The 25,526-nt window shown below is 45.2% G+C and overlaps 1 protein-coding gene across 1 annotated transcript; it reads right to left on the bottom strand.

Annotated features, from left to right (window-relative positions):
- Positions 1-4,136: 4,136 nt before the first annotated feature.
- Positions 4,137-18,782, bottom strand: KNSTRN (kinetochore localized astrin (SPAG5) binding protein; the record flags this gene model as incomplete). The annotated part of the gene is given in 11 exon segments (XM_079912773.1): positions 4,137-4,320; positions 4,618-4,638; positions 9,406-9,480; positions 10,250-10,305; positions 11,333-11,426; positions 11,590-11,695; positions 14,212-14,259; positions 15,135-15,264; positions 18,316-18,410; positions 18,575-18,704; positions 18,707-18,782. Coding segments are annotated over 11 exon segments (960 nt in total). The 3' UTR covers positions 4,137-4,191.
- Between the last annotated feature and the right edge of the window lie 6,744 nt (positions 18,783-25,526).

The following is a 25,526-nucleotide window of genomic DNA, read 5'->3' as shown; positions in this document are numbered from 1 at the left end:
GCAGCTGTGAGCGAGTCCTACGGCGCTCCACCAATCCCCGGCTTCGCTTCCGCCACCCAATCGGCGAGGGGGTGGGTCTCCAGCAGCCAATCACCCTCCCCTGTCCGAGGAAGGCCGCGCTTCCCCCGGCCACTGCACCAGCCAATCAGCGGTGACCGCCTGCGGACCGACGCCCCGCGAGGCTGGTGTGCTTGCTGGGGGAGCTGGACCTGCAGGGGTCATGTCAAGTTTGGGTCTTTTTAAAGTGGACGAGTAGGAAGAGTGTCTTCTTTTTTGAGTTGAGGATAAGTATTCCCCCTGCGTTGAAAATAGCAGTCCCTACCTGCAAACATCTGTGGGAAAGCAAGTGTTAAAAAAGCAAAAGGAAAAGCTCCTAATGCCCCTTGCTTAGCAATACATTGTTAAAGCAAATCGGGGAAAAGAGCGCTTGCTCTAGGGTACACGTTGGTTATAACTCAGTGAATTTGCTTTATTATGTAACAAGGTTTATTGAGTTTGATTGAGTTTTATGGGAAAGGGGTTGTTAAGGAGTTGCTGTCTTCCAAATTATTTAATGTACCTAAGAACAAGAGTCAGGACTTATTTTTAACAGGGGTGGGGTGATGGTGGACCGAACTCAGCTGCTCGGGTTCAGCTGCTTCCTGCTGGAAAGACAAGTGTTGGCTGGAAAGGACGGGTTGCTTTATTCAGAAGGCAACCTGGGGGGAAGGCAGAGTCGTGTCAAAGAACCAACTCTGAAGAGTCTGCTCCACCATGAAAGTTTTTAAAGGGAGAAAGGGGGGAAGCCATTCGCAGTTAATCATTTGGGGAGGGGGGATCAGAGTCTTCCTTATCTTCCACTAAGTGCAGACTTTCCTCTGATTGGTTGGTGGTGGGGTAACAAGGTGCTGTTTCAGGAATCTGGTGCTCAGCCTGAAGTTACCATCTTCCACCTAGGTGGGGCCTTAGTTCTAGCAGAAGAACTCAAAGATATTGTTAGGTATATTCCTGGTTTCTGGAGGAACCAGGACCCTGCTTTATTGTTGTACTATAGTTTCTTGACAGCTCCTCCTTTGTTTCTGCATTCCCTCTTTTTTCTATTTAGCAACTGTTTGAATCTGCCCTTTGGCACTCAGGGAAGGTCTAGGAGGCTGATGCCTCTTTCCTACAAACAATAAATGGGGACACAGAAAGGATTTGTACACAGGAGAGCCTCACAGGGTCCTGCTCCATTTCAGGGAGACAGGAAAGGAAGAATGGTATATGAGGGGAAAGAGGAGAGCTGATAGAATTCGGCTTCTATCCCCTTCCTTGCTTTGCTAATTTCCCTTTCTGTGGGGTGGTCAATGCCCTTGAAGAACTCATCTCAGGTAGTTTAGCGCCCTGAATCCAGGGACACCATTGCAATCCTGCTACTTAGATGTGGAACTTTGGGCAAGTTTCTTGGATCTTTTCAGACTCTGTTTCATCCTCTTTTTTTTGGCCAAGCCGCCAGGGATTGAATCGGGTGCTCTGCAGTAAGAGTGCACAGTCCTAACCACTGGACCACCAGGGAATTCCCTTTCATCATCATCTTTATTTATTTATTTTTAAATATTTATTTATTTTATTTTATTTTTGGCTGCATCGAGTCTTAGTTGTGGCACACGGGATCTTTCGTTGTGGCCTTCGGGCTTCTCCCTGGTTGCAGCACTCGGGCTCCAGGGCGCGTGGGCTCTGTAGTTTGCAGCACGTGGGCTCTCTAGTTGAGGCACAAGCGGGCTTATTTGCCCTGTGGGATGTGGGATCTTAGTTCCCCGACCAGGGATCAAACTGGAGTCCCCTACGTTGGAAGGAAGATTCTTAACCACTGGACCACAAGGGGAAGTCCCCCCTTTCATCATCTTTAAATGAAAACAATACTACCCATTGCAAGGAGGAATAAAGGAGGTTACATATTTAATGACAACACTTGGTGTTCCGTCTTACAGTGCCCCATTCATTAGTCCAAGGTCTCAAACACAGCTAAGACAAGAGCCAGGCTCTGTCAGCTTGTCCAGACCAAAATGTTTTCTTCTTCAGCTCACTGCCTTTCATATCAAAGGTTCCCCCACCCCCAGGTGGAGAAGATTTTTGGAATAACCTGATATAGATTGTGGGCAAGTTCTCTACATTTCTGATGATCTGCAGCCTCATGTTTGCGAAAATCTTCCATAGGCACCTTCCAATTTATCTCTTGGAGCCATTCCTTTGCTTTACTTTCAGGGACTAGTAAATGTACAAGCTGGTACAAGTTTGAATATCCAGGCTCATAAGTTCTTACTGTAAGATGAAATTGTTTAGCAAACCCCAAGGGATCCTGTGAACAATCTGGAAATTTCTTAGTTAAGGCCTTAAGTTCTGTCCTAGTCCAAGGGTGTATAGGTAAGAGCAGGTTTCTCCTTAAAGGGGGTGGCTATTACCTTAGGGCTGTCTTTATCCTTTCCCTTAGACTCAACAAGTTCTTCCTTTGAGATTAGAGGTGGAAGAGCAGAGAGGTCAGCATAGGGGAGCTCAGAAAGAAGAGGATACGAAGGAGCCAAAGGAGGAGAGAGAGGAGGAGAAGCAGTGATGACTTCTGAGGTCTTTTCTAATCTAGTCACCATTTCTGATAATTTCTGATTTGTCTCTCACAATGAAGCCATTTTATCATTCTCTCGTTTTGAGGCTTCCAGGTACCAATTAAAATGTCTCCATTCTAGCTGTTTGATCTTAAGCCGGCTTTTTCTAATTTAGTGTGCAAATAAAATTTACCAACTTAGGTAAGTCGAAAGTGCCCCATTTTGGCCATCTCAGGGACAAATGATTTTTGGTCAGACCTTCCCATTAAGTTAAACGCTTGCAAGTGTCAGTTTCATGGGGGTTATACATAAACCCAGCTGGGGTTCCCATAGGTGGCTATTCATCCGGGAGCTGTTTGGCCCGTGAGGCATGATTTCCCATTATTAATTTGGTAGTCTGGTTCAGGTATGAGATATGATCTGAACAATTTTCTGAGGACAGTGTGGTGGACTGGATGTGCACTGCTTCTGAGTCTAGCAGTCGGTTTGACTCTTATGTGTCTCGGTTTCTCCCTGTGACAGTCTAAGACTGTCATGGGTGCGGGGAGTGCTAAATTATCAGCTTCTGTTGTGCCCCACAGATAAGCAGCATTTACTTAATGGTCGTAGTGGGGTTCCCTTGTAGGACCACTGCACATAGTAAGGATTGATCCTCAGACACTTCTGCAAGGTCCTCAGTCACCTGAGGATGCCTTGTGGCCAGGAGCAAAATGTCCCTTTATTCTTCAGAGCTGAATAACTCAGTCTCTCATTTCACTAACAAAAAAGTTTTGTTAAGACCTGATATCAATTTACCCCTTTTTTTCCCTTGATTTAAGCCGAACTTAACAAAAACCAGCTACCTATGTTTCCCTGGACTTCTTGTCCAGATCCCCCTAGGACCCTGCCTAGGAAATTCCTACGTGCCCCTTAAGACAAGTAAAAACCAGCCCAAATAAAATTTTCAGGATCATCACCAAAACAACAAGATCTCAGGGGCTTCCCTGGTGGCGCAGTGGTTGAGAGTCCGCCTGCCGATGCGGGAGACACGGGTTCGTGCCCCGGTCCGGGAGGGTCCCACATGCCGCGGAGCGGCTGGGCCCGTGAGCCATGGCCGCTCAGCCTGCGCGTCCAGAGCCTGTGCTCCGCAGCGGGAGAGGCCACAACAGTGAGAGGCCCGCGTACCGCAAAATAAATAAATAAATACTAGCATATCATAACAAAAAAAAAAACAAGATCTGGGTATTAGGAGAACTCACCAGAACACCTGAGAGATGCTGAGAAGCTGGTGAGGCTCAAAGTACCCATGCTGGTACTGAGTGCCAGTTTGAGGCATCTTCCAGGTGTCCTCTGGTGGCTGTCTCTGGTATCCTGCTGACTACACCAAGCATATTTCGATGAAAAATTAATCAATAGCCAATCTATGAAAGAAATGGAAAATTTTATTTGAGCCAAATCTGAGTACTGTAACCCTCAAATTTGTGTTCCAAGAACTGTTCTGCCTGTTAGAAGTCAAAACACAGTTACATAAGTTTTGTGAGACAGAGCCGTACATTAGATGACGTATCACTGACAGTTTACACAATCCAGATCGGCAAGTGCAAACTGATGGGTCGTTGTGACCCCTTTACAAATCAGGAAGAAATGTTGTCTTTTAAGGCGTTGCCTTGTTCCTGCTAGGAGGATGTTGCTGTTTATGGTTGAGCAGGTGTTTCTGCCAGCGGGGAGGTTTTGTTGAGGCAAAATGCAGATACACGATGCACAGTAGAGGGGAGACAGGAGGCTAAAGGGCAGAGGAAATTTTTTTATATTTAAATTTTTCTTGTCTTGCCATAAAATGTGAATTTCATTTCACACACCTTATCAAAAATTGTTTGGGGAGAGTCATGAGACAGGAAGCCAGATTATCCACAGGTGAAAGAAGAAATCACAATGGAAATTAGAACATATTTTGAACAGAAAGACAAATAATCAGAATAGGACATAGCAAAATTTGGGATGCTGCTACCTGGCCCTTAGAGGGACAATTTATAGTTGTAAACGCATATACTGGAAAAGATAAAAATTGAAATGGAATTACCTTATCTTCTATTTTAAGAATCTAGAAAAAGAACAGTAAATTAATGGGAATTCCCTGTGGTTAGGACTTTGCATTTCCACTGCTGGGGGCCCAGGTTTGATCCCCGGTCGGGGAACTAAGATTCTGCAAACCACGTTGCATGGCCAAAAACAAAATAACAAACTTGTTGTGATAATCATTTCATGATGTATGTAAGTCAAATCATTATGCTGTAAATCTTAAACTTATACACTGCTATGTCAGTTGTATCTCAATAAAACTGAAAGAAAAAAAGGTGCTATGGTAGTGCCCCATGACCTCCTGCCTGCCCAAGGAGTGGCTCAGGAACTAAGATCCTGCAAGCCATCCATCTTTCACACAGTGCTATATTCATTTTTTCTAAATCATTCATTATGGTGATTATCTGCTCAAAATGTATCAGTGATTCCTTATTGCCTAGATTCACGGTTCTCAGACTGTGAAAGGCATCCCTAGACAGCAAGCTCACTGGGATGCCACGGGATAAACTTCTGGGGGAATCACAGTGATACATGACATGTTAGACAACATGTGAAGTACTAGCCCAAAGTAGGTCAGTTTCAACATTAGGTCATGCTGTGTTCCTCTCAGTGTCAAACAGGATAGGAAGGTGGTAGTGTCCAATTTGATTCCAAGGCTTGAGAAATTAAACTGTGCCCCACATCCCATTAGTAAATAATTGTAGTTATTTAAAAATAAAAATATTTTCTTTAGATTTATTTGTATTATTTTTTCAAATACCTACTAAAAATAGAACTTTTAGGTATTTAGAACTTTTAGGTATTTCTTTTGGTGTGTCATAAAATATTGAGACACCAGGAGCATCATGAACTGAGACAGTTTGTAAACTTCTGGCCCGGATGATAAAAATCCACACCTCCTAGCTTGCATTTAAGTTTCTTCAAAACGTCTAGTAGCACCATGTACTTTCCACTCCCATTATTCCCTGGCTCAAATCTTTCTCCAGTACTTGCCTGCTGTTTGACCTTGGGCAAATCAACTTCATTTCATTAACTAATTTCATTAATTAATTATATGGATTAATTTCGTATAATTTCTCTGAGCCTTTTTCTTTAGCTATAAAAAGGGTTAATAGTGCTTACCTTGTGTGACTGTAATGAGGATGACATGAGAATGAACATAAGGAGGAACACACATAAACATCACATATGGCATATTGCAAGTGCTCGGTTAAGTGTCAGATATAATCCCCTCTCATCTTTTTTTTTTTTTAAATATCTTGGCCGTGCCACATGACCTGCAGGATCTTAGTTCCCCAACCAGGGATCGAACCCATGTCCCCTGCAGTGGAAGCACAGAGTCCTAACCACTGGACCACCAGGGAATTCCTCCCCTCTCATCTTGAACCTTCTGAAGAAGCCCAGTGTTCTTACTGAGTTCCTCAAGACTCATCTGGATATCCCCTCAACTTTTTTTTTTTTTCTTCAGTCTCTCATAATTTTATTTTCTCCTCGGAAGTTCCAACGATCCCCTCCTTGGGTTTGACTGATTTGCTAGAATGGCTCACGGACTCAGAGAAATATTTTATTTGCTAGATCTGGTTTATTAGAAAAGGATATAACTCAGGAACAGCCAGATGGAAGAGATGCATGGGGAAAGGGCGTGAAGCTTCCATGCCCTCTCTGAGTGTGCTACTGGCCCCAAATTCCATGTGTTCACCAACCTGGAAAGTTCTCGATCCTCTAGCTAGCCTCCCTAAATATTACTCTTCCTTCAACCCCAGTTTACCGCTTCCATCAAGCCTCCCCCAACCAAACTAGCTCAGAGTTAACTACTATAGCACACAACTATATCACACAACCCACTGTTTAGTAAACTATTGCCTTTGTTATTCAACTTGTATATCACCTGTGCAATGTTTCACCACATGTACTGTAAGCATTTCTGAGGTTAAGAATGTCATGCTACATTAAAGTTTCCTATAGCGTCTAGCAAAGTGGAGGGTGCAGATCACATTGGTTCACGTAATGCAGGAATTTATTGAGGCTGTAGATCAGAATAAGCACCACAACACCTCCACACGTACAAAAGGCAGATGGAGCAGCAGAGGTCAGAGGGAAGACAAGAAAAGGCAAGACTGCACAAATGCTGGCTGGTGGTGCAAAGCAGCACCGTGAGGTGAAGGCCCCTGTGAGGCCAGACCTTGAGCAAACAGGATCTCAACACTGGGCAAGATGAGTAATGGAGGAGTTGGGAGAGTTCCATTCTTAGGAGTTAACTAGGGAGGCATGACAAGGAGGAAAGGATCTCACAGCTGAGTTTCCCACCCTTTCCTTCCAAGAAGGAAGTAGAACTTTTGGGGGGACCAGAAATGCCAATTACAAATTCACTTGGGTAAAAATCTTTTAAACGATAAACATCCTGAAAATGGGTAGAAGAAAATATTCAGCCCTTGTCACCAGTGAGAATTATTTAACTGGGTTTCCCTATCAAAATATTTGGGACATAACCAACTGTGTGAATGTTGTATGTGTATGAAGGAAAAGAATTTTAGCCCTATAAGTTAGGGTGGGACGTTACTTGACTTGATTGGGTGGCTCTGGGCAGCCCCAATAATGCTGAAGAGAAGGGGGAGTTGCTGAAGAAATTGGGAGAGGTGCAGAAAAAAATGGGAGATGGCCAAAGCCAAAGTGTGCCTAGTTTGACTATGAAATATGGCGGTGCCTTTGGTGGACTGGCGGTTGCAGGGGTGGGGTGTGGCTGCTGTGGACTTCAGTTGACTAAGGATCCAGGGGGCCAGGTCCAGGATTGGCCGTGCAAAGCAAGAGCAGAGATACACGCATACTTAGGAATGCAGGCAGCTAGTGACACAAACCTGGTGGACGGAGTGTGGCACCCACTGCTACAAACAGGGACCACCACAGAAGACTAGCTAATGTTCCTGGAAGATGGGGTTGGGGGGTGTGGGGGGGGCACTAGCTACAGAGCACCTAATGAGTGGAAGAAAAATATTCTGGGTGAAACTGGAGGCTTGAACTTGTTACCTAGATTAGTTCAATAGTATTCAGTGGATGTATTTAGGTTAAAAGGCTCTTTTCATTTGCCAGTGTTGCAGTCTGAATAGTTACAGAAATATTTACTTTTAAAGTAACACTTTATAAAAACAAAAACAGAACTGATTTAGATTAAAAGCTCCAAGGTGTATTGTTTCATAGGTGTTATTGCTATCTATACCTTCACCCCATTTATTAAACCATTTCAGGTAACTTCCAGTTCGTAAATTTACAGTGAGGTTATAGAGCCCAACCAGGATGGGACAGAATGCGTTCCAAGTTACGAGGGGACCGCAGGGCTCCTCAGTGATGTCTCCCGTGAAGCACCTGTGCACCACTGTTTCTTCCCACACGTCTGAATGTGACCTTTTGGCTTCTCTGACTGTGGCTGGTTTAGTCTCCTGATACTAATTCTGTGCTGCTCTGTTGCCTAGGAGGTTGATCCAAGCTTTCAGGCCCCCTCTCTTGTAGGCCTCAATTATGTATTGTGAGGTTCAGGAGAGCTGGCCAATCTGAAGGCTGGGAATGCTTGCTTAAAGGAGGAATTGCCATTCCAGCATAAACTGCAGAAACTGTTTTCATTCTGGGGATGGTGAGTCCTAGAAGGTCATGGCCAAGAAGCAGATGTCCTAAGGGGCTTCCTCTGAGAGTTCATCCCCAAGAGGGAGCCATGTGGCCACATGCTTTTTATCACATTTCTAATAGCTGCTCCATTTCCTCAAGGGCTGTTGTAAAATCATTTACTTGACTGTTACATAAGGTCTGTTGTTCTAGGAACTGGGCCCTCTCTTCTTCTTTTATCTTCAACGTTACCTTTAAGGCCTGCATGGAAAGACATTAAAAAAGACAAAAAACAAAAAACCACCAAACTCTGACTCACAGGAAAGACAATACCATAACCAGAACATTATGCTTCTGTTTGGGATACTGACAGACATTGTCTTTTCTATCTTAGGTTTGTTTATCTGTGTTGGTTTTAGGAATTGTCTCTCTCTACTACAGAGTCTGTTATCTCAACTGGAGCAATGAAATCCTCTAGGATTCCGTGTAGTATCCCATGGTTCATCCAAGCAATCCAAAGTGGTCCAGACCCAAGAATCGGGGTTTCCTATTACAGGTTTCCCTGAGATATCAAGTTTCTACAGCATGGATTTCACACAGGTGTCAACTGTCAACCTGGAGCCACCTAGCGTGTTGCACACTGCCTCATGCCCTGCAGAAGGGAACATTTCTAAGAGTCTTTAGAACAGAAAATTAGTTGAAAAAAATGGTGAAATCAAATAAAGTCTTGGAATTTAGTTAATAGTAAGGCATCAATATTGGTTTCTTAGTCTTGACAAATACAGCATGATAATGTAAGATGTTAATATTAGGGGAGTTGAATTCTCCATTATCTTTACAACTTTTCTGCAATCTAAAATTATTACAAAATAGTTTATTAAAAATGAATAAAGAGGGCTTCCCTGGTGGCGCAGTGGTTGGAAGTCCGCCTGCCGATGCAGGGGACACGGGTTCGTGCCCCGGTCTGGGAAGATCCCACATGCCGTGGAGCGGCTGGGCCCGTGAGCCATGGCCACTGAGCCTGCGCGTCCGGAGCCTGTGCTCCACAACGGGAGAGGCCACAACAGTGAGAGGCCCGCGTACCACAAAAAAAAAAAAAAACGAATAAAGAGATAAATAAGAAAGAGCCCTCCACAGATCCACCTATTGTGGTAGGAAATGGTAATTTTGCCTTGCGGAGATGTCTGCCTCTCACCTGTAACTCCTCCATCTGCTTTTTGGCTGTTTCGTTAAAAAGCTTCAGTTCATCTTGCAAAGTTTCTAACAGCAGCTAAGAGAAAAGTACAAGGTAGTAACAAATCTTTATTGAAATGTGAGAACTTTCTTCATATAAACTAATCTCTTCATGGGAGTTGAATTAGATGATTGCTAATATCCCATCTGTTCGGTCACTGACTGAGTGTCCGCAAACGTGCTGGGCTCTCTCGTGGGCCTGGAAGAACTGAGTCCACAGCATGGACAGAGAACCCCACCTCCACGTGCTCTGTGCTACACAGGTAATATGAACGAAAGGCAGTAGCCACTAAAGGGGTGACAAATCGCCTGGGGGAGCTGAGGAAGGCTTCCATACCTAGTATTCTAGGATTCTAAGATGACAACTGATCTTCCTGGGGAATAGATCACAGAAGCTCAAAAGGCTTTAAGTGCAAACGATTGCCCTCTACTTTAGGGAGGGAACCAAAGAGAAGACAGATTTAATTCAGGCTGGACCTTTGTAAGACACAGTTCTCAGCAAAGGAATAAGGGGAGAAATTTGGTAAAGCAAAGAATAGAGAAACCAGAAAGCTGTCTCTACGGTCCACCCTGCTATGGGTTTTAAACTAGTACATTCTCAACTTAGACTCCCTCATATTTGTAAGCACAAAGTCACCTTCCAAGTAAAATATGCTACTTTGAGTACACATCCACCACCCTCTTCCACTACCCTGGATAACCGAAGGCTGCTTCGTGGGCTTTGCCGAGCACACGGCAGAGACCTGCTTAGATCTGCAGGGCCTCACGCTCACGGGGCCTTCGCCCACTCACACCCACACCCTCACCATCGAGTCCATGTGATCCGTGGTGGAGTCTTGCCGTGCCGCCAGGGTCTCACTGCCTAAAACCAGTAAATACAACAAAGTCAGCCTTGCCTAGGGAACTGCAACTTAAAAGAAAATTAAAATCCCTCCACAGGAGTATTCACGAGGGAAACTTCTCTAAGCATCTGAAAACTCTCTCCCCTGAGTTCTCACCTTGGCAAGGTCACCCACGCCTGCCCTCCAGAGCTGGATTTTATCTCCCCTTCCTCTCTAGGTATGGATATGGCCAAAACTTCATCCTGCTTTCTCCTCAGCTCAGCGGAAAATTTGTTCCAAAGAAATGTATAGGTTGTATTTTTTGGTTTCATTAACAATACACAAAACTATTTTTAAAAGCTTTTCAGGCCTTAAAAATTTTTATTATTTTTGGTAAAAACAGTGCATACACGTAGGAAATTAAAATCATCCAAAAACGTATATGGTGACTATCAAGAATATATCCTAAAATGCACAGGTTAATGGCAGCATTCAAAGTCAGCACTCCTTCATTCAAACAAGCCTGGGCTCCTTCCCGGGGCATTCTCAGGCTCCTCAGTTCAGGCTCTCTTACAGTCCTGGGGTAACCCCTTCTTCCGCTTCCTCTCTGCGACAGACTCTGCCCTCTAGGGACAGGCTCAGAACAGGAATCACATTTTAAACACCGTGATTCTGCTAACTAGCCAGCTTTAGGAACCCTTTCAACAGTATTATCTCTCTCTCCACCTGTGAAGGTTACCTGTATGCTATATCCCTTGAAAGAAAGAAAATATTTCTGATGTATTTGCAAGATCATACCTGTCAGCACCAAACTAATGGTATAAAGTGTTCAGATAAGAAAGAGAGAATCCTCTCTGCACAACCATCTGAAACTCCGCTGGGCAGGCAAAGTCAACATCACAACAGAACAGAGTGGAGCTCCCCCAAATCTTCAGGGCTTTGCTAGGCAACCCCTGCACTGACTGGGTCAGCTGACACCATGCCAGACCCCTGATGCACAGTCCAGAATCACCCAGGAAGGGGCACATGCACTGACTCCTTTGAAGGCAGTTGTGTGCCATCTCTTACCTGGGTTGAGGCCCTTGCTCTCCAAAATTGCCAGACAGCTGTCCTGAAACTTCTCCAGCAGCTCCACTTTTTGGGTCAAGTCTTTCAGCTCTCCCTGTAGGGGTGCCATACAGACAGGTAAGGCCTGCCCCATTCCTCAGGGGCAGCCACAGCGCAAGCCTGGCATCTTCTCCTGCGCTCAGGCACCTGGCGTGGTCCCTCAGGATTCCACATGCATCACCCAGTGCAGCTGATGGCAGGTCTGGTGGATCGCTTACCTGAGTTTCAATCAACTTCTGGTGCAACTGCTTGTTGACGGCCTCTAAGAGCTGGTTCTTATCCTTGAGCTCTTCCTCTGATTTCTCTTTACTCAGTGGCTTATAGCTGTAATGATAATCGTACTTAGATGAAGTGGTGGAGGGATTAAGAGTATGGGCTGGGCTTCCCTGGTGGCGCAGTGGTTGAGAGTCCGCCTGCCGATGCAGGGGACATGGGTTCGTGCCCTGGTCCCGAAGATCCCACATGCCGCGGAGCGGCTGGGCCCATGAGCCATGGCCGCTGAGCCTGCGCGTCTGGAGCCTGTGCTCCGCAACGGGAGAGGCCTCAACAGTGAGAGGCCCGCGTACCACAAAAAAAAAAAAAAAAAGAGTATGGGCTATGGAGTCCGGTTGGTTTGAATCCTGGCATCATCACATAGTGGTATATGACTTTCAGGGAGTTGTGTAACCTCTCTGAGGCTGTTTCCTCATTTCTAGAATTAATACACACATTTCATAATATTACCATGAAGGATAAGAGAGAATACATGTACAATTCTTAGCACAGCTACTGACACAAAACTTTTAATAAGTAATAGCCATAGCCCAAGCAGTCTTGAGGGAAAAAAACTGAGCTGGAGGAATCAGACTCCCTGACTTCAGACTATAATACAAAGTTACAGTAATCAAGACAATACGGTACTGGCACAAAAACAGAAATATAGATCAATGGAACAGGATAGAAAGCCCAGAGATAAACCCACGTACCTATGGTCAACTAATCTACGACAAAGGAGGCAAGGACATATAATGGAGAAAAGACAGTCTCTTCAGAAAGTGGTGCTGGGAAAACTGGACAGCTACATGTAAAAGAATGAAATTAGAACACTCCATAACACCATACACAAAAATCGACTCAAAATGTATTAGAGACCTAAATGTAAGACCGGACACTATAAAACTCTTAGAGGAAAACATAGGAAGAACACTCTTTGACATAAATCACAGCAAGATCTTTTTTGATCCATCTCCTAGAGTAATGGAAATAAAAACAAAAATAAACAAATGGGACCTAATGAAACTTAAAAGCTTTTGCAAAGCAAAGGAAACTACAAACAAGACGAAAAGACAACCTCAGAATGGGAGAAAATATGTGCAAACAAATCAACGGACAAAGGATTAATCTCCAAAATATATAAACAGCTCATGCAGCTCAATATCAAAAAAACAAACAACTCAATCAAAAAATGGGCAGAAGACCTAAATAGACATGTCTCCAAAGAAGACATACAGATGGCCAAGAAGCACATGAAAAGCTGCTCAACATCACTAATTATTAGAGAAATGCAAATCAAAACTACAATGAGGTATCACTTCACACCAGTCAGAATGGGCATCATCAGAAAATCTACAAACAACAAATGCTGGAGAGGGTGTGGAGAAAAGGGGACCCTCTTGCACTGTTGGTGGGAATGTAGATTGATACAGCCACTATGGAGAACAGTATGGAGGTTCCTTACAAAACTAAAAATAGAATTACCATATGACCCAGCAATCCCACTACTGGGTATATACCCAGAGAAAACCATAATTCAAAAAGACACATGCACCCCAGTGTTCAATGCAGCACTGTTTACAATAGCCAGGTCATGGAAGCAACCTAAATGCTCATCAACAGACAAATGGATAAAGAAGATGTGGTACATATATACAATGGAATATTACTCAGCCATAAAAAGGAACGAACTTGGGTCATTTGTAGAGACGTGGGTGGATCTAGAGACTGTCATACAGAGTGAATTAAGTCAAAAAGAGAGAAACAAATATTGTATATTAATGCATATATGTGGAACCTAGAAAAATGGTACCAGTTTGCAGGGCAGAAATAGAGACACAGATGTAGAGAACAAACGTATGGACACCAAGGGGGAAAAGTGGTGGTGGTGGTGGTGCTGTGATGAATTGGGAGACTGGGTTTGACATACATACACTAATATATATAAAATAGATAACTAATAAGAATCTGCTGTATAAAAAAATAAATAAAATGCAAAAAATCAAAAAAAGTAATAGCCATTATCATCATCAATATTAAGCCTTTTCAAAGTTCTGAGTCCTTGATAGTATTTTGTCTTCAGAACTTTTAAGTCATGCCCAAATAACAGATGTGGAATTAAAACCTATGTCTACAAACTTTTCAGCTCATGTTATTTCTGTCTGCAGGATTGCAAAATGTCCAAGCAAGTCTCAAGCAGAGAAAGATGGATCCTTCTCCAGAATTTCAACAGCAGCAGCAGCGGCAGCAGAACACTCATCTCGAACTCACTAACCACACGCAGGCTCTCCCATCCTGAGGGCTTCCCGCTCCTGCCGATGGGCCATAGCTAGGTTCGGGCAGTGGTCCTGGCATGGAGCCCCCAAACTCTTGTCTGGTACTCAAGATGGTAGCATCACTGATTCTTGCCCTGACAATGGTTCTCAAAATCGGCTGTGCCTCAGCCCTGAAAATCCCATCTAGATTTCTGGGGTGGCATCAGACTCCAACACAGTAAAACAAGTCCTGTGACTGATTCTGATGTACAACCAGGATTGAGCTCCACTACCCTAAAACGGTGGCCAGGTTTCATCTACCCTGACGCTCACCTCTTCCTGATGTTCCTCCTGGTGGCAGTGTCTGTAGCTCTCAGCTGCCTAGAGAAGCAAAAACAAATCAGGATGTTAACTAGACTTACTGCGGTGATCATTTTGCAATATATACAAATATCAAATCATTATGTTGTACACCTGAAACTAACACAATGTTGTATGTCAACTATACCTCAATTAAAACAATAACAACAACAAAGAAATCAATCAGAGAATCACGGTACTGTTATTACTTTTTTTTTTTTTTGTATTTTTGGCCAGGCCGTGTGCAGCATGTGGGAGTTTAGTTCCCTGACCAGGGATCGAACCCCGTGCCCCCTGCAGTGGAAGCACAGAGTCTTAACCACTGGACTGCCAGGCAAATCCCAGACAGCACAAGCTTGAGAAGCTCTGAGGGCCCATGCACTTGTGTGTCAGCCCAGACGACTGAAAAGAGCTTATGAATAGGGCACGGGCTCCCCTCCTGACCACCTCAACAACCTGACAGACCTGCTTCGGCTCAAGACAGTGTGGCTACTTCATGTCAGCCTCACTCACATGGGAGCTGAACACCGGGTGGAGGGACACACATGCACACTACACTGGGCTGGACTGCTCAGAGCAGCAACCTAGGCTAACAACTAGGCCCCACCCGCCACGACTACCACTTAAGGCTGGTTTGACTGCACTGCTGCTATTTGTACACTCAGAGCAAATGCTGAGAGAGGAAAGAATATCTCTTATTGTAACCCTGGCTGTGCCTCTTCTGACCTGATCAACACAGAGGGTTCTGACAAACAGGTCAGCAACGCTGCACTGCTATAGGCCACTGACTACAGGCCAATCCTTCAGATACCCTGTGCCCTCAAAAGCCCTAATTCTTGGTACTGAGCAATTTCTAGCCCAATGTTCTAATTGGATACCGATGCTCTGACTCTCACCCATTGTCTCGTCTTGGTTTGATGATTTTTGTAACATCATTTTCTGAATCCCCTAAGTGAGGTCGGGAAACATCGACTTCTTTGGACCTAACAGGTAATAGGCTCTTAGAAGTGGCTCGAGCTTGTGCATCTGCAAAGGAAAACAAGAGGGTGGAATCCCACGCATCATGACCCAACAGTGCAACTCTATAAATTCGGAAGAATAAGACCTCTAGACCAATTGGGAATAGAAACCAAAATTCTTTAAATGTGACAGTACAGTGTGTTTGAGGGTAGCCAAAAGCTTGCTGATACAGCAAACTGAATGGCCAGAGGGTATAGATGTGAAAGTGGAGATTCATACAGCAAAGAGGATGAGAGGCAGTGTGGCCGTCAGCAAGGCAGAACACAGCTGAGTCCTTCGTCACACAGCAGTTGAAAGGAACTATGTCGTTCAGCTCCTAAGCACTCTGCCCGCTCTCCTAAGGCTACACTCAAGCTGCTTCGAGTTTCGGCAGTTGCTTAGTTGTTTTGACGAGACTGGCTCCCTAACTAGTACTCTAAGAGACATCTTTGTGCCCCAGCATCTAGGAGAGTATCTGGCATATTAACAGAGGTTCAAAACCTACTTATTGAATAAATGAAACACGTCACAGTTTCATGAGTTATTTCACAGACCATCTCTAAACTAGCTCCTCTATTCTTCTTTCCCTCTTCCATGCTGACTGCCTTTACCACCAGCCCTTTTTTTTTTTTTTTTTTTTTGTGGTATGCGGGCCTCTCACTGTTGTGGCCTCTCCCGTTGCAGAGCAGAGGCTCCGGACGCGCAGGCTCAGTGGCCATGGCTTACGGGCCTAGCCACTCCTCGGCATGTGAGATCTTCCCGGACCGGGGCATAAACCCGTGTCCCCTGCATCGGCAGGCGGACTCTCAACCACTGCGCCACCAGGGAAGCCCCTACCACCAGCCTTTTTAAACTGTTTATCCATCGTTAAGTTTAGAGGCTCGTTAGGTTCCCTGTTTGGTATTCTGTTCCGATCCTGCTAGGCTACTGCCAGATAACCAGAGAAATGGCCCTGACATGACATTCTTCTTCGCCAGAGGAGAGCATTTCCCCCCTAGCCCTTATGCCAGACCTCTACCACACAGCCTCTATCGAATCTTTCTACCACTTACATTCGATAGCAAATTCAAGTAACTTGTTCTGGAGTTAAGCACGCACCCCCAGCACATGCACAGGATTCTTCTAGTTTATACTAACTTTCACTTTGTTCATTGTAAAACGGCTCCTTTAAGCTTGACCTAAATTAAGAGCCATAACAATTAAATCAAGCTGAAGAAATGAGGTACAAAGCACTGGATCACAGGGATTAGGAAACTTTGTGTTTGATAAAGATTTATTTTGATGACTCTAGCTGCACAACAGTTTGGAATAAATATGATTTCTCAGGCTAACAAATTACTTCATTTATAGGTACACTCAATCGGCACTTACATCCTATTTTCCCCTCTTACCCACAAAACAAGTATTAAAAAGGTTCTTTCTGAGGTCTCTGTTGGAAGTAAAAGGTAACTTTGAGTGCATGAATTTACCTTCTCCTCTCTCAAGTATTAATAAGTTACACACAATAAGAAATCTATCTCATGCAAAAAGGTGTCCATAGCAAATTGATCAAAATTAACACTCTTCATTGACTGGAATTGGTTTCAATAACCCATATTTGTTAAATCCTAAGGACTGCAACATAGGAAAAATTTAGCAGGATTTAACAAAGACTATCTCCTTAAAATGAGAGACGCGAAGGAGGGAATTGGATGGCTGGTGTCAAGGAAGGGAAGACTTGTTTTTCACCGTATATCGTTTCCCCACTTTGGATATTTATTTATTGTGAATGTTACCTATTCAAAAAACTAAAAAACAACCAACCCATGCCTAAAATCTAAAATCCTGAGAGGCAGCCTAAAAATGTTAAACTATTGAAGTTACATATGATCATAAAGCTGGGACAAGGAAAAAAGCAAAGAGATGAAAACTTCCAACTTGGCTGGGGAGATGCCAGTCGCTCCCCACTGAACGAGAGACTGCTTTCTAAGGGAAAGGCAGCTAAGACCGGCTCCATTTCCTCCATCAACTCCTAGGTGTTGCTGATGCCAGAATTGCCACTCAGGTGTTCTGAAGCAACAAAGGACAAACAGAACCCTTTGAAGCCTTTGAAGTAAAGCCTATTTACTTCAAAGGTCAATCCTGCTACTGCCCATCAGTCAACTGCATGGAGTCATCTGGGAAGGGATCTTAAATAGCTGCTTCAAAATCTCCTACCACAGGTTCTGATGTTTGAAGCCTATTCTGTGCTATAATCTCTAGATTAGGCAGCTCAGCAACTGCAGACATTAGGGGATGACTTTCAGCCGCAAGCCCAGTAACACAAAGCAAATGGCAAAGCAATCAAACACTGCTTTTATTTTATTTATTTATTTATTTATTTAATTTTTTAGTTTTTGACCACGCAGAGCATCTTGTGGGATCTTAGTTCCCTGACCAGGGATGGCACCCAGGCCCTTGGCAGTGAAGGTGCGGAGTCCTAACCACTGAACCGCCAGGGAAGTCCCAATCATTACTTTTAACCATCTCTCTTCTCCCAAGATTCTCGAATACTAGTTAGGCCTGACCCTTCTCTCTCACTTCACTCAACAAATGTTTACTGAGAATGTACTATATAAGAGACACTGTGCCGTTACAAATGTGAACCAGACACAGTGTGAACCCTAGTGCTCCCTAAGTATCCTGCTTTTCATATGACTCTCTCCTCTTCTCCCTGACAATAAACCCAGTCCTTCCAGATAGCTCGTCTGGAAATAAAACAGGTAAATGTTTAAAAAGGGATTCCTACCTTAATGGGAATAATATTGTAGAATAATCAACAACTTAAATCTACTTGGTGAATGCAGCAGAGTTCGGTTTGGGGGAGCAGGGGTATGGGTCAAGTCTAAATTCCCACCACGTGGCCCTTCCCCTAACTCCCATCACAAGCCTAGACAGCCCGGTTCTAGGGGAGTTAGAGCAGGATGTCAGAGCCGATAGAACCCCCTCCCTTGCCGGAGCCCTCCACTCCCAGCCACCGATTTGATCCCCCATACTCCTGGCTTGACCACGCGGGGCCAGTTCGCAATGCCCGGGGGCAGGGGGGGCGTGGACACCCACCTGCGGACAGGCCGCTACTCAGCACAGAGGGGGGCTGCAGGGTGTACACTGTCTTGACCACGCTGGTCATCGTAACGAGGCGGCACGGCTGGGGCCTGGAAGGTACAAGGCGAATGTTACCCAGGAGTGAGCCAGGGTGCCCGAGCCAGGCGGAGAGCCCCAGAAGAGCGCGACTCGGGAGAGAGAAAATCCTCCATTCTCAGCCCATCCCATCGGCCTCCCACATCCAGCCCAGTCTCCCGCCCCGGGAGAGCCGAACCCAGACGCCTGCTGCTCCTGCCCGCAGGCCTCGTCGCTCTGGTTCGAAAGACGCTCGGCAATAACTGCCGTACCGCAGACCGGGTCTGCCGCCCGGGTTTCAAACGGAAACTTCCGGTGGCCGGGCGGGAGGGCTGCGATGCGCTCTCTGTAGGCGGCCATGTTGTACGGAATGCACGGCCGTGGGCGACGCCTTCGGGGGCTGCCATGCTGTACGGAAGATCCGAATCGAGGCAAGAGCGCGAGCTTCCTGGCGGTGGATGTGGAATCCCCCAGGTCTGGGCGGGGGAGGGGAGTGATGCGCTTTGCCGGCCTAAACGGAGCTATGAGTCATTGGCGTCTTATTTCGGCCTTGGGACGCAAACGCGGTCACGTTTAGAGTCCATGTCACAATCTTTCTCTTTATTTGGTCTATGATTGTTAGGGATGGTGCATGATACCGGATAGCCAGGAACACAGAGAGGGATGGGCAGGAAACTACACGTTACAGGGTGGAGAGTGGCAGGTGAGGTTTGGAGAGGGTCTGTGAGCTGAAATACCTGCAACACCTACCCTCAGTCCTAACTTTAATAACACTTATCCAGAATTTAAGCGGAGATTCAAAGCTACTCCTAGGGAACAGGGCAGGGTTCTTAAGCAGTGCACTAATTCATTTCGCTCAACAAATATTTATTGAGCACCTGCTATGTGCCAGACCACAATTCTAAGTGGGCAGATGGGATGAGGGCAGCAAGTATCAACACTAACCTGGGTTCTGCCCTCTTGGAGTTTACAATCCAGGAAACAGCAAACAAATAGTCACACAAACTTGTCAACTGTATCTCAGTTAAGCTGGAAAAAACCCAAATAAATATATATTCATCAACTATAGTAAAACTATGAAGGGAAAGTACAATGTGCTATGAGAGAAAAGCAGGGAAACCTAGTTTAAATTGCAGAGTCATTGTTTTTTGGCTGCGTTGGGTCTTCGCTGCTGCACGTGGGCTTTCTCTAGTTGTAGCGAGTACGGGCTACTCTTCCTTGAGGTGTGTGGGCTTCTCATTGCGGGGGCTTCTCTTGTTGTGGAGCACGGGCTCTAGGTGCGCGGGCTTCAGTAGTCATGGCGTGCGGGCTCAGTAGTTGTAGCACACAGGCTTAGTTGCTCCGAGACATGTGGACCAGGGATCAAACCCGTGTCCCCTGCATTGGCAGGCAGATTCTTAACCACTGTGCCACCAGGGAAGTACCAGGGAAGACATCTTAAGTGATGTTTGACTGACAAAAATGAGTAGGAGTTAATCAGATGAGCAATGGGGAAGAGGAGAGCAATGCAAAATCCCAAGGTAGGAATGGGCTTTTCCTAGAGGGACTGAAAGATGGGAGGCGAATGGTACTGATAAAGCTGGAGAAATAAGTCAAATGGCATTCTTTGTAGGCCAAAGGTAAAGAGATTTGTAGTCCAAACGTAATGAGATTTTTTCTCTTTTTTTTAGATTTTTATTCTTAAGGGTAATTAGAAATCACTGAAGTATTAGAGCAGGAGAGTGTCATTCAATTTATATATATATATATATATATATATATATATATATATATATATAGGCCACACTGCGCAGCTTGTGTGATCTTAGTTCCCAACCAGGGATCGAACCCGAGGCCCTGGCAGTGGGAGCGCCAAGTCCTAACCACTGGACTGCCAGGAATTCCCCAATTTATATTTTAAAATGTTCACTCTGGCTACTCCAAGGAGAATGGATTGAAGGAGAGCAAGAGCAGAATTAGAGAGACAATTGGGAGGCTACTCTCATCGTTCAAGTGAGAGATGATGGGGGCTTGGCCAGGATGGTGGTGGTGGTAGTGGAGATGGAAAGAGGCGGACACATTTAAGACAGCTTTTGAGGGCAGAATCTCAGGACTTAGTGCTAGACTGTATGTGGAGGAAGGAGGAATAAGGGGGAGGGAGATCTTAAGGATGACTCCCAGGCTTGAATAATTGTGTGGATAGAGTCATTATTTTGTGTTGGGGAGGGATTTAGATTTCAGTTCTGAACACGGCAAACCTGAAATGCCTTTGAGACATTCAAGTGGAGCTGTCAAGTAGGCAGTTGGAAATACAAGCCTTGAGCCCAGAGGAGAGTCTGGGTTGGAGATATACTCTTGGGAGTCATGGGTATACATATGTATTTAAAGCTATGATATTGGATGAGATCACCAGGGAATAAGTGTACAGAGAGCCTTAGGACCAAGGACAGGGATGGCAGTACTTAGAAGCTGCAGTGATTAGAAGGTGCCAGCCAAGACATCTGATAAAGAGGTGTCAGAGAGGTGAGAAGAAAATAAAGAGGGGCTTCCCTGGTGGCGCAGTGGTTGAGAATCTGCCTGCTAATGCAGGGGACACGGGTTCGAGCCCTGGTCTGGGAGGATCCCACATGCCCCGGAGCGACTAGGCCCGTGAGCCACAACTACTGAGCCTGCGCGTCTGGAGCCTGTGCTCCGCAACGGGAGAGGCTGCGATAGTGAGAGGTCCGCGCACCACGATGAAGAGTGGCCCTCGCTTGCCACAACTAGAGAAAGCCCTCGCACAGAAACGAAGACCCAACACAGCAAAAATAAATTAATTAGTTAATAAACTCCTACCCCCAACATCTTAAAAAAAATAATAAATAAATAAATAAAGGGTGGTGTCTTAGAAGCTAGGAAGAAGGAAGTGGTAAACTGCTGAAAAAGGGAGTGATAAACCATTGAAAATAACTGAAAGGGCAAGCAAGATGAGAATTTAAAAGAACCCATTTAATTTAGCAACAGAGAAGTCATTGGTGTGTACAAAATCCTGCAGTGAATAAACTCATGCATATGTTTTCTCATACACACACAAAAGTCACTGTTGAGTATCAGAAGAGGAATTCTGGTGGAGAGGCTGGAGTGGAAGCCACACTGGAACAAATTGAAGAGTAAATGAGAGACGAGGAAGCAGAGATGGCAGGTGCAGAAGAGTTTGTCTGTGAATGGAGTTAGAACAATTGGGCAATAACTGAAGGTGGGTTGTGGGGGTCAAGGAAGGGTTTTCTTGAAGATGTAGATAATAGTGGGTACATGTGCCTATGGGAGTGATCCAGCTGAGAGGAAGAAAAGGACGCTTCAGAAGGGAGATGGGATGATCAAAAGAGCAAAGTCATAGAGAAAGAGGCAAGGGAGATGGTACCTAGGTAGCATTTTCAAACTCCTTTGTGCATGTACCCTCACAAAGAATATATTTTTAAAATGCACCCTCTTCATTTTTAGTTGATGCCTAAATTATTTCATAATTTTAAATAGTTGTAAAGGACCTATTTTCTGCTTGTTGTATATTGTGTATGCTCTTTATTCATTTCTAAACTTTTTTTTTTTCTCTTGGTGTTTCATTTTGGATAATATCTATTGCTATGTCTTCAAGTCCACTAATCCTTTTTTTTTTTCTAAAACGTCTAAACCGTTGATTCCATCCAGGGATTTTTCTTTTTTTTAATCAGACATTTTAGTTTTCATCTCTACAAATTCAATTTGGGTATTTAAAATATATATATATATATTTTTTTTCTAAGTCTCTACTTAGCTATGTGAACATATGGAATACAGTTATAATAATGTTTGTATGTTCTTGGCTTTGCTCTCTCAAGGACTTCCTCAAGCAGAGCATTCTCAAGTAGTCCTTTTATTTGTTTTTCAGAAAATACTGCAGAGGGAGATGCCAGAGTAGGAGTCAGAATGAAGGAAGGGTCAACTGGGAAAGCGGAGGTTGGGGAGGCGAACTTGCAGACCTAAGGCTCCTTCTTAGGCTGATGAATATGAGGAGAGGAAAATTATGAAGAAGGAAACTCTTGAAACTGATTCCCTTAAAACTATCTGTGCCCACCTACCTTCTAGAAAGTGTTCATGTCTCTGTGGGAATGCAAGCCCTAGTTGAAGGCCTCTCATGCAAAGTGTGTGAAGCCATTGCTGGGGCCATTACTGCTTCTTTCTTTGTAACAGAAGGGATGGGTTGAGAAGCCAGTAGGAGCACGGTAGGTGAGTTGGGGACTTGGTGCCTTGAAGGTGAGCACATTCCACTCTGATGCCTCCAGGTTTCCTCATGAATAATGAGTTTTTTGTCTACTGAAAGTCGGGGTGCAGGGAGGTGAAGGGCATCTGATGTCTGAAGCAGGTAGAGAAAGTATGAAATGATCATTGCAAAGAATGGAAACTAGTAACTGGAATGGAAGTAGCTAGGCAGGGCGGAGACTGCAGGTGAGGTTGGAGGTCATGGATTCAAATCTACGTCAGTCTGCCCAGCTGAGTGATATTCGTTAGCAATCCTGAAGCTCTTGTTTGATGTCTGTGAACTTGGTAAAATGTTGATCTTTTCCCTATGTTAAGGTCTAACATGAATAACCACACAGAGGCCTCACGATAACAAGTTTATCAAGGTCCTTCCAGGGCTCTTCAGTGCAAGGTGGCTTGGGACAGCCAGCCATTTACACAGCACACAGTGGCTTTCTTTTGTTTCTCATCTTCCCAGTGAATTGAGTTACAGCTTCTTCTCTTAAGCATAAACACCACTACACCTTGAGTTACTGTTGTCCCTGTGAACAAGGGTGAGGTTAGAAAGTATAAGGAATGTCTGTTTTTCCCACCCCCAAGCAAATCTTTTTTTTTTTTTCCAAGCAAATCTTGATGCATGGCATGGGTGCCAGAGAGCTTGTCATTGCCCACGTGTATTATCAAAGGCCAAGATAAGGCCACCATGGAAGAAAAGATCAGAAACTCTCCAACATGTCCTCTTTCCTGGTACCCCTCCCCCACCTCCCTGTCCTGTCATGCGCTGGGAGAAGAAGGAGTTAGTTGGAGGGGCTGAGGGCATTTGGCTTATAAATCTCCTGTGAGATGTCTCTTTCAGAATCAGGCTCAAGCTGAGATATTGCCTAAATATCATGGTATGGGATGTGCCTGTAAAATCTAAGATTCTGCCCGTCAATTCAATCTCTAACATTGTCACCAAAGTGCCTCAGCCATGGAAAGATGGGTTTCCCCATAGTGACAAACTATTCCAAGTTACATTCTTAAAACATACGGTACACATACTCATGCTCTGGGTGTGAGTTCAAGGACCTGTGGCACAAATAGGAGAAATGACCTCAAGTCCCAAATGAGTGTTCATGCAGTGTCTCAGTGTTAAGAAAGCATTTCTTGAATGTTCCAGAGCCATCGTGAATGCTTTGACTGGTTTTCCCTTGCCTCACAGCATGCATCTAAGCCTCTCCCCACATGTGTCCAGGACCATACACTCACTGTAACCACCCATAATGATAATAATAGATCTGCTGAAACTCAAAGGAAATAGAAAGTGCTTCAAATCCCGCTTTCCAAAGTTGGGGCTAGAGAGGCGGGCGGGATTACCCACTGCTGTGGGAAGCCTGCTCTTCGTTCGGGCCACTCTGGGTGTGAGATGATGTTTTGGATTACCACTGGGTTCTTCCAGTCCTTTGGGCCCGCTGGTGTAAAGAACAAATCCAGTGGGTGTCTCGGCTGCTCTGACTCATCTGCCTTCCTGAAGGGTTGTGTGGCCACAACCTGCCAGAAGGGGATCCTGTGAGGGCCCCCAGTTGTGCCCAGATCCCTGATGCCCACCCCAGCCACCACTTCATGCTCTCTCGAACGTTTCACTGGTTGTGTTCAGGCCAGATTCCTGAAGCTCCAGTCCCAGACATCAACGTCTCCCCCTGCAAGACACGAAAGAGGGCGCAGAGGAGCCGGTCCTTTTCATCCAGGGCCCTGCTGCCTTCCTACAACACAGGGCAGAAGAGCCGCGGTGCGTCATTGAGAGACCACTAAGACGCTGGACTCGCTTTTGAGTCAAGGCCAGACTTCTGCTTGTGCTCAGTAAGTAGGGCTCATCTTGCCCTCCCTCTGGCTGACGGTCCCAGACGAGACCAGAGCTCTCTCAGCCTGGCTGTGTGATAACAGAAGGATATAGTCCATGGTGCAGAGAAGCCAGGCCAGAGAGGCTGAATTCTACTCGGACATGAAGAGAGAGAGGTCCCAGTGGACCTCCAGGGAGATGGTCCAAGTTAGTCCTAGTCACTGTCTCTCCTTCCTGGTGTCGGGAGTCAAATGGGTATCATTATCTTGCAAAGGAGCCGACATAACCGGTCATTTCTGCCCACGGTCTTCTCTCTTCCACAACGCCCATATTTTCATTGGGGTTCTGGCCTCACTTCTTATGGGTTACTCGGAGTGGGAGGTAGGGCTCAACAATATAGGAAAAAAAACCCAAACACCCCCTGATTTGCCTCCAGCTCTGCCACAGACTGTCTCTTTGGCCCTAGAAAAGTCCTTCCTCTCTGTGCTACTCGTCCATAAAATGACCTGCATCAGTGGTTTCGCATCACATTCTTCAGAGCCACCAGGAGCTTGAGGGGTTCCCCAGGGTCCCCTGAGAGGCACAGTAGAAAGGGAGGCTGACCTGGCTCTGTACTCCCCCACCCCCAGCACCCACCAGAATGGCTGCTTTTCATCTGCTTTATATACTGTTTCCACACAAGGATTCTTTGAAGAAAGGATCCTGAGGCTCCAAAGTTTGAAAACTGCTGGAATAAATGATTGTTAAGGTCCTTTCCAGTTTGAGATACTTGGACTTCTAAAGCCCAGCTCAAGTCGTTCCTCCTCCAGGAAGCCTTCCTGGTTACCATTCCTGGGTACTTGAGCTCCAGCAATAGTCATGGTGACAGGCCTATGGCCCTCAGCATGTGCTGCATGCTACTATCAGTGACCCATCGATGCCCGCATGTGTGTGTGAGCTGTTTCCCCAGCTAGAGAGTGAGCTCCTTAGGGCAGATGTCTGATTTTCCCTCCTTGCCTCTGTCCTCGTGTAGTGCCATAGGCAGAGTTGGTGTTCAGTAAACTTGCTGAAGCTCCAGGTGTCGTGAGCTCTCATGTGGGATAATACCTTCCAGAGAGAC

The sequence above is a fragment of the Stenella coeruleoalba genome (genome assembly GCF_951394435.1).
Source record: "Stenella coeruleoalba genome assembly, chromosome: 2".
Taxonomy (NCBI): domain Eukaryota; kingdom Metazoa; phylum Chordata; class Mammalia; order Artiodactyla; family Delphinidae; genus Stenella; species Stenella coeruleoalba.
Note: the sequence above shows the minus strand (reverse complement) of the source record. Positions and strands in the feature narration are given on the sequence as shown.